Below are 8,952 nucleotides of genomic sequence, written 5' to 3' on the forward strand. Positions count from 1 at the left end.
GATTGAATCATTTTGCTTATTCTACCGTCAAGGTTTTAACGGCATTATAACATGGCACAAGAATCAAAACGACGTCGTTTTTGAAAAACTAAAATATACTCTAAAATATCGTCGTTTTGGTGAGTAAATATATGACAGAGAGTAAACTTTAATGACTCATGGTGTAATTTACCCTTTTTCCTTCTCTTCTCCGATTTCTCTCTGTCGACCACCACATCATTTTCATTCCGGCCACCGACGACCACCGTAGATGGATACCTTTCGGTCTCAAAATGGAATGGGTTAGTTCGTCTCGACCCCTTGAGTCAGAATCTGGTGGTTGTTTCACAAAATAAAATCCCAAAACCCGTGAATTTGGATTGAAACATTTCGGTTTACTCACTTTCAATCACAAATTCGTGGACTTCGAAGTAACTTCATACAAAATGGAGGTCGGATTCGAACTCACGACGTCGAGACGAATCGACACATCATTTTGGGACCAAACGGCCACCATCTACGCGGTCGACGGTGGCATACGACCACCTTCTATTTTTATTTTATTTTTTAATTATTTTAAATAAAATAATAATAATAATAATAAATGTCACCTAATCAGCAGTTAGAGAGAAAATGAGGAGCAAAATGATTCAATTTGTAAAGTTCAATAAGCAAAATAGAAAAAATGAAAGCGAGGAAAATAGAAGAGAGAGTATAATACAGTGAGGAACAACGTAATTTACCCTTATAAAAAAACATTAAAAACACTATTTGAATGTATAAACATTTATAAAATAAAATATTAACCAACAACCACTGTTAATAGCTAAAATGATAGAAGAGTTTATATAAATATATACATTTAAAACATAATTATAACATTAAAAATTATATCAAAACCTAGTCGGCTGCTTATGGACCGTTGAGATCCTCAATGTTTTTGGTTAAGTCACAAGAAAACAAAATTACACGAAACGACGGAACAAGGATCAAAAAGGGGAAGAGTTAAATTACTAAATTTAAGAAAATAAAGAACTATTAGTTATTTAATCTCAAAATTTTAAGAAAGCAATACATAATTTAACTAAACCTCCCCCCATTGTCTATTTGACTCCGTCTTTGATTACACCGTCACATTAGTTTCATACTTCAAAGCTTGCAAGGCAAGTCAATAGACAAAACCTTTTAGAAACTTGTTGTACTGCTTAGACACGCACTTGTCCACTTCTACCTCGAATGTTTCATGGAGATGGAGATACAGGCGAAGAGGTTCCGGACACACGTTGCTCATCATTTCCAAATCCGAATTTCCCATACAATCCCTGAATCGTTAAAAAGCATAAATTCAAACGAGCAAAAATAATCATATTTGAAGTCAAATAGGTCAGATGAAATTCAGTCAAACAATTCGATTTTTATCTCAAACCATACTTGTGCTTTGAAGGTAGAACTCGAGATAGCTTAAATTAAACTTTAGACATTGAATTTCTAATCGAGCTATATCCTCTTATAGCTTGAACTCGAGCAGCTCAATTACACCCTAATAAGTATCTTTTTTTTCACTCTCATAAAGGAATGAGAGCCAGATTGAACGAAAATATCATATTCTACCCAAGTATTTTGATCTTAATCAATCTTTCTAAAGCTTCCATGGATAATTTCTTTAAATAAAATGGCAAGGACTAAATCGAGCTCAAGTTTAAATGATAATTTTATCCTAGAAAAATTAAATTTTACTTTATTGGAAAACTAAAGAAAGGTAGAAAGAGAAATGCGCCTAACAAAGCTAGAATTTTCCATAGTAGAAGAGGAAAAGTTGTCATTAACTCACCAAGCTAAGCAAATGCAGACACAACATGGCGTTTACACAGTTTTAAGTCCTCAAAAGACATATGTTCAAATGTATATATATAAAGAAGATAAAGTAGCAATGGATACAGACACACACAAAAATGATGAACAAAAAAAACAAGAACTTTGTTCCGACAATTCTTATGTCTAAAGGTTTATATGCAGAGAGAGAGAGACCTTAGAAATGTAAGTTATGGCATATATAAATTAATCAAACTCTTGACTAATAAATTAATCTGGTTCCCGAATTTAGATGGATGTTTCTACTTGGTGATGCTCCAAGTTCCTAAGTACAATTCTAGCAAAGATTTTAGCCTGGATAGGCGACGTTGCTGCCGCGGCTGCTGCACGCAAAACCCTTGCTGCTCCAACACCCTGCATAAGGCTAGCATGGTGCACAGCGTGTCGACCACCGGGAATGGTGAACTGCAAATATTTCAATGAGTTGTGACGATGGAACATGTGAATATCCCTTAGCAATACGTTTCGTAATTAAGAATGAAATTCTGCGAACAGGATTTTTGTTGGAACCCAGAAGAAATCGGTAGCCACATATTTTACCTGGAGTAGAGCAAATGCTGCGCATGCCTTGAGTATCGGAGAAGAGTTTCTGAGCATCGAGATGAATCTTCCAATTTCAGCCCCACTAAGGAATATAAAAGTTGTGTTAATGCCAGGAGACCAACAACAAACACATGAGTGCATATGCATGCAATGGCACGATAAGAAAGAGGGCAGGCAAGCATTGAAAGATGATAAAACACTACTCGACATGATTAATCAATTACAAACATTGAGATATAGCTAAACACGAATTTTTAGTAACATGTAGAACAAAGGATGACATATACCATATCGTAAACTATCTTTGAATAACTTTACTAAAACCATAAAAGTATTTCCTTCTATTAGTTTACAATTGCATTTCTTCATCGGCATCTATTAGTTTTCTTTATTAACAGCATGCCATTTTCCTTGTGCGACTTAATATTGAAGTTGAGACAATAATTATCATAAAACCGCAAATGAACCCGGAATACAACCAGGAGGGAAAAGGACGAGGAAAGGAAACCTGCATCTCAGATGCCCTGCTTCCTGAATACGAGTTTTTTCAGTTACTTGTGCCAAGGCTGCTTGAGCTGAAGAAGCAGCAGCTGTGGCAAATGCTTGGGGATTGGAGAATGTACGAATGAAAGCTTCGATATGCTTCAAAGCCATTCTTCGGGCTCCATCCAAGCTCACACTCTTTGAAGTGCTTTCTGATGATGAACTCATTGGTGCAAACTCATCAATTCTGCTAAAAACAAGATATGGAACAAATTAGTACCAAAATGCTTCTCTCTGATACCTGTGCTAGTTCTAAGTTGGTCTCAAGTCATTATTATCCAACCAGATTCTAACAAAATCTATAATGAAGTTATTGCTAAGTAAAAAAGAATTTTATATATTTGAGCATGAAATATTTCAGAGTAGAAACATATATAAACTTCCATTAATACTTTTATCAATTTGCTCAATTTAGAGGCTGCACTGTTTAAGGACGGAGATGATAATATGTTCCAGTTTTCAGTCACGGGTAAATATTGTCTCTAATCAGAGATCTCACCATGATAAGGCACACGAAAATGTCAAAACCAACCAAATATTATAGAATAAGCATACAGTAAACTTAATACAACAAGGTCCCGCGAAAAGATGTAGATATTAAAATAGATGAAGAAACGTTGAAGCTAGAATATTTACCTCCCATCAAACATGTATGCCAGTGCCAATGCAGCCATGAAACGAGCCATCTTGGATAATGATGAAGAACAAAGATGAACAAGTGCAGGAACCCCACCTTCTTCCACTATCCGCAAAGCATTACTATGGTTAAAAGCAAGGTTCCAAAGAGCCCCAGCAGCAGTTTCATGAACATCCTGAAAGCAAACTCATATGTTCAATTCACCTGAGATGCCACCTAACGAAAAGTTAGATCATACACTAATTGCAAGGGTTGGGCTTATGAAATGATTACTTCAGCATCAGAGCGTGCGAGTGCAATCAGGGGCGCAACACCTCCTTCTCGTCCAATAGCAATGCTAACAAAGACCAAAAATAGATAGTGAGAATATTATGCTTATTAGAGTTACATGGCATTGTCAATTGAGAAATTTTTTTTGGAAAAATCATGAACAAGAAGAAAAATCTGGTTTGCCATTAACACGGAGAAATTATTTTATCCAGGATAATGCTGATTAGGTTGTATTACCTATTGGCTTCTGACACTGATAATCCCCAAAGAGCACCAGCTGCCCTCTCTTGAAGGCCTGGGGAAGCATTCGAACAGGATTGGGCAAGAATAATCTACAAAAAATAAAATAAATAATTAAATTTTGTGATGTCGTGAACTCTTTACCAATGAGCTCTTCCAAAGAATTATTGTGAAGCCAAGAGCACAAATCTACTAATCTTAAACATTACTTAATTTCTGAATCATTTCACTTAGTGGCTAATATTTGAGGATTCGGAATTTTGCATCATGACGCCACACAGTGGAAAGGAAATGACAAATGAAACACCAAAGCTATCTGTAGGAAACCATGGGATACGAAGAAGCCTCAGATGACTGTGACACAGCCTCTCTACATCTAAACATATTATAGTAGATCTGCATTTTAATTCTAGAAACAAACTAAATGATTTAAAAGTCTACAGATCGAATATGTCCAGGCAAAAATTATATACCATGTCCACTTAAAGTTATGGATATTTGGGAGGTTTTTTAGTAGGCATACAGTTATCCACTTTTTGCTGCACGTAAGGGTAGCCAAGGGTACCCCTGCTTAGACAGAGAAACAATAGAGGCCAAAAAAAATAAATGTAGTACCAATGCCTCAACACCACCAGCAGCAGCAATTGCCTCTCGATTTCTGTCATCAAACGACAAATTCCACAATGCACCAGCAGCTTCTTGCCTGTTTCAATCAGAAGAAATCATCATAAACATTAGAACAAACCCAACATAAATTTTTTCCTAGAGAAAAAAATGTTATAGTCTCTGAGTTATGGTAATTTTGGGACCAACAGGAAAAATGAAGTGAACTAAAACAAGTTTCGTGGGATCAGCAGATGAACATTGAACCCATTTACATGAAAAAGTATATAATAGGTGTTACCAAGAGCCAGCTTAAACACATGATTGTATTTACCTGACACCTTCATAAGGAGAATGTGTAAGTTGAACAAGTGCTTCAAGAGCACCAGCCTCTTGTCCTACAGCAGCATTGTTGCTGTTGCTATCACCATGAGAAGCCAAATTTGCTAAGGCGCGAGCAGCCTAGCATATTTGCACAAGACATTAGAACTCGAAACAAACAAGTTGTATAAGGTGACATGAGTAACCATTTAGGGGTAGGGGACTAGATTCCAACAAAAATCCAATGACAAGCAAGTTGACAGTTGAAGCCATCAATATTGTATTTGCAAATGACAGCACACTTCAGCGTATTTAAGAATGCAAGACGACAATAAGGGTGCTTAGAAAATGTAAAAGATCTAGAACAATGTGACCAAATATCGTAGACTGCATTATCAGTTTGCTTAGTTGTTGCGACCCAGTATAATAACATAGCCACAATTAGATAATTGAAAAAGGCGGCTAATCATTTCAAGTTAAATAATTCAAAGGAACTGTAGTGATTATATCGTGCACAGTCGAAGGTTCCCACTTAAATGTGAAAATAACGGAACCTGTTCTTGCACTCCTTCAAACTTGCAATTACGGGCAAGCATCACTAGTGCATTCACGCCACCTGCACTGGCAACTTCTATACTACATTTATCATCAGCTGCCAAATTTGCCAAGGCGCCAGCAGCGCGTTCCTGAAAAATCACAAAGGAAATCATGATCCAACCAGCAAACTCTAGCCTGACAGAAACTTAAATCATGAGAGAACTGGATGCCACACAATATTTAAGATAGTAAACAAGTAAAACGCATCACATAAAGAGACATACAAGAACTCCATCACCGCCAGAGGACCATTTGAATATAAGGTCAACCAAAGCTTTGACACCACCAGCCTCAGCAATTGCAGCCTAATATGTTTTAGAAGAAAATGCGATTAGGACTACAAAAAGAAAGCTTATGATCTCAGGCATGAGAAAAAACACTGAATAGTCTAAAACCTTGTGCTCTTCCCCTACAGAAAGGTTCCATAGCCCTCCAGCTGCCTCCTCAGAAACCAGCTTGTTCATGGACCTCGCCAATCCAGCGAGGATAATAATTCCTCCTTCTTCAGCTACAGCTTTAGCAACATTGGCATTGACAGACAAGTTTGCTAGAGCCTATGCCATTAAAAAGTACAAATCAACTCAAGTCTCATATAATAAACTAGTAACATTGGTATTTAAGGTAATACATGGAAAACACACACAAAAGTGTTGTGAATAGCAAATTATTCACCTAAATAGAAAGCATCAAACCATCAATGGTCACTAGAATAAACTATTCAGGTAAAATAAATGAATACGATGATATTTGCATCGGGATGAGAAAACTATAATTTTTTAAAATAGGATAATAACCTTTGCAGCCTCCGATTGAAGTCCTTCACGCCAAGATTTGGCTAGGTTCAGAAGAAGCCGGATGCCACCATCTCGCATAACTGCTTCAGCCCTTCCACGATCTATACTTGCATTTTCATCATCAATAACAACAAAAGTTGCCAGTCCAGTAGCTGCCCTTTCTTGAACATCCTCTTGTGAGCTCTGAATTAAGCTAAGCAACAATGCTGCCCCATGCTTAAGCCAGAATTCATCAAGACCTTGTGGGTTGCTCTCAGCCATACGCAAAAGTGTGTGAGATAAGATCCACTCAAGCCAAGTCATGATCTCATTCAAGTTTTTATCTCTATTCTTTGAGCACCTCCAATCCAAAAACAAATTATTCACTTTATTTGAAGTTTCGGCAAATAAAGAAGATAGTTCCCTAAAAATATCTGAAAAAAGGGCAAGCAACACTTTGCCATTGGTTTTGGTGGTGCTAATGCTAGGGTCCTGTTCAAGAACCGTACAATTTAAAGTACACAAAATCTTCAAGCTCTGGGACGAGGATAACAGTCTAGAAACAGCATCTAAACCGATATCAGTTCTAGAGACATCCAACCCAATCAATTTAGGTAGCTTGTGCCACAGATGTGAAACCAAATCCCATTTCATATTTGATGTCCCAGCAACAGTGAGAAAACGAACCGATAAAACATTTCCCAATGCCGCCTCATCAACATTTAGACAATCAAGGAACCCAATATCAACTAAATTTGGACAATGCTTAGCCAAAGCATTGATCGCATCAGCATAAACATCCTTTATCCCAGATAGCCGGAGTTTCTTCAATTTGGGACAACAAAGGGATGTTGCTTTTATAGCATCACTGGTGATCCTTTCACAAAAGTCTGGCCCAAACTGAAGACTTTCCAAAGCCTCATGTCGAGCAACAATCACAGATAGGGTAGCATCAGTTATTTTCCTGCAGTAATCGCCGCTTATTTCACGCAAACTCTTAGCTTGAAGATTGATAATTGCATCAGCAGACTCTGCCCCACGAAACCTAAGCTTTTGAAGATTGACACACCTAGAAGCAAGTAAGGTAGCCGTTGCAGCATCAAACTTATGAGCACGAAGATCCATTGAACTCCATAAACATTGAGAACCACCTAAAACTCTCCATGTCTTACAGGTTGATGATAAGCTTGCCCTATCACGATAATTCAGACACGAAAACAATTGAATCACTGTATCATCAGGCAAGTTTGTCCAATCAACATCACCATTTCTCTGAAGACCTAAATCCTCAACTTCAATTTCAAGATAACTCAGAGAGACAGCGTCGTCCTTCCCTTTCTTCGCCACCTTGCGACGCACCCGACGAGTCATGTCTTGATCAATCAGAAAAGGACTCCAAATATCGAAATCCTCCTAAGCTCGAAGCAAGAAAACCTTATAACCGGTAAGTGCACATGGAAGTAAAGTACATACGCCCTTCAAACTCAAATACCCAATTCATAGAACAACTTAACAAGCATAAAGAGACCAGCAATGGCAATGGCCTCAGACCTCAAAAGCCTTAATTCAAACCAGCAATGGAATTGTATGTATATCTCAAATTTGATACTTTACAACAATCAAATTGACCGAATTCATACAACCCAATGAAATCCAGAATAATAAATGCAACAACCGAATTCTCAAACCTGAGAGAGTTCAGTCTTTCTGGGTCTGAAGGGTAAACCCTTAAATCTCGTACCTTTCGAGATTAAATCAACTGAAACTCTCTTTTTTATTATTTGTTCTTATCTGATTGCAGTGAAGAAGCTTCAATGGAAGGAAACAAAAAGGGGAAAGAGAGAGTTGAAATCAACGTTGGAGAGAATTCAAAGCAAGCATATACGAGAGAGAGGAAGAGAAACCACACCCTGAAGCTCACAGGCGTGCGCCTAAAACTCTATTTGGCTAAATCTGCATCTTTATTGTGCACACAGGAAAAGAGATGGAGGTAATGGGGAAATTTGTAACAAATATTTTTTACAGCATTTTGGAAGGAATCATGGTAAATTGCTGCTTCAAACTTATGGATATTACTTATATGAAGGGAAAAAAATCGTTTTGCGGTTAAAATTAATTACATTTCTACGTATTATTGTATCATAGGATGAATTTTCTTAATTTTATATAAAAATATACGTTTAAATTATCAATTTGATTGATTTTTTTGGTACAATAAGCAAAACGATCATGTTTACGTGAGTACCATCTTAGAAACGTTATTCCTATTCTATCCGACTGAAGGATCACTGTCATCTCTTCAGGTGGGTTTACGAGCTCGTACAAACCCTCCGTCATTCTAAGAATCCATCTAGCCAAGCAATCCATTCCTCAGTTTCCCCCTCTCCAGGTATGCCTTACTTTTAAGATCAATTTTCGATGAATCAACAGTCCATTTTGCATCGGATTCGACTACTAGCTTCCTTAAGCCTAGGGTTTTGGCGATTAGCATCCTTTTGTGAATTCTCCAAATTTAAGTCATAGCATTGTTTGCTCTTCTAAGATTCAATATAAATCCGTACACCCAACTACCGT

At 37.3% G+C, this 8,952-nt stretch overlaps 1 protein-coding gene across 2 annotated transcripts; it reads right to left on the reverse strand.

Annotated features, from left to right (window-relative positions):
• Positions 1-1,854: 1,854 nt before the first annotated feature.
• Positions 1,855-8,340, reverse strand: LOC120209014 (protein ARABIDILLO 1-like). Of its 2 annotated transcripts, none has more exons than XM_039208106.1 (12): positions 6,400-8,340; positions 6,001-6,159; positions 5,830-5,910; positions 5,563-5,694; positions 5,022-5,149; positions 4,700-4,787; positions 4,082-4,176; positions 3,848-3,911; positions 3,574-3,749; positions 2,903-3,127; positions 2,392-2,476; positions 1,855-2,256 (listed from the first exon to the last, which is right to left on the reverse strand). In XM_039208106.1, the coding sequence occupies exons 1-12, from the start codon at positions 7,747-7,749 to the stop codon at positions 2,080-2,082; spliced, it is 2,760 nt and encodes a 919-aa protein (XP_039064037.1). In that variant the 5' UTR covers positions 7,750-8,340; the 3' UTR covers positions 1,855-2,079. The 2 variants fall into 2 exon arrangements, with proteins under 2 accessions (XP_039064037.1, XP_039064038.1); XM_039208107.1 differs by having other exon boundaries at positions 2,903-3,124; positions 6,400-8,339.
• Positions 8,341-8,952: the final 612 nt, after the last annotated feature.

This window comes from Hibiscus syriacus, unplaced genomic scaffold (assembly GCF_006381635.1).
Source record: "Hibiscus syriacus cultivar Baekdansim isolate YM2019G1 unplaced genomic scaffold, ASM638163v2 tig00018040_pilon, whole genome shotgun sequence".
Classification (NCBI taxonomy): Eukaryota; Viridiplantae; Streptophyta; class Magnoliopsida; order Malvales; family Malvaceae; genus Hibiscus; species Hibiscus syriacus.

What these genes read in the sequence shown, in the direction of transcription:
- LOC120209014 (XM_039208106.1), bottom strand. Translation starts at nt 7,749, where the DNA reads ATGACTCGTCGGGTGCGTCGCAAGGTGGCGAAGAAAGGGAAGGACGAC. An exon ending in GCATACATGTTTGATGGGAG is followed by an intron (nt 3,128 to 3,573) that starts GTAAATATTCTA and finishes TCTTGTTTTTAG; the next exon opens with CAGAATTGATGAGTTTGCAC. An exon ending in GCAGGGCATCTGAGATGCAG is followed by an intron (nt 2,477 to 2,902) that starts GTTTCCTTTCCT and finishes TATATTCCTTAG; the next exon opens with TGGGGCTGAAATTGGAAGAT.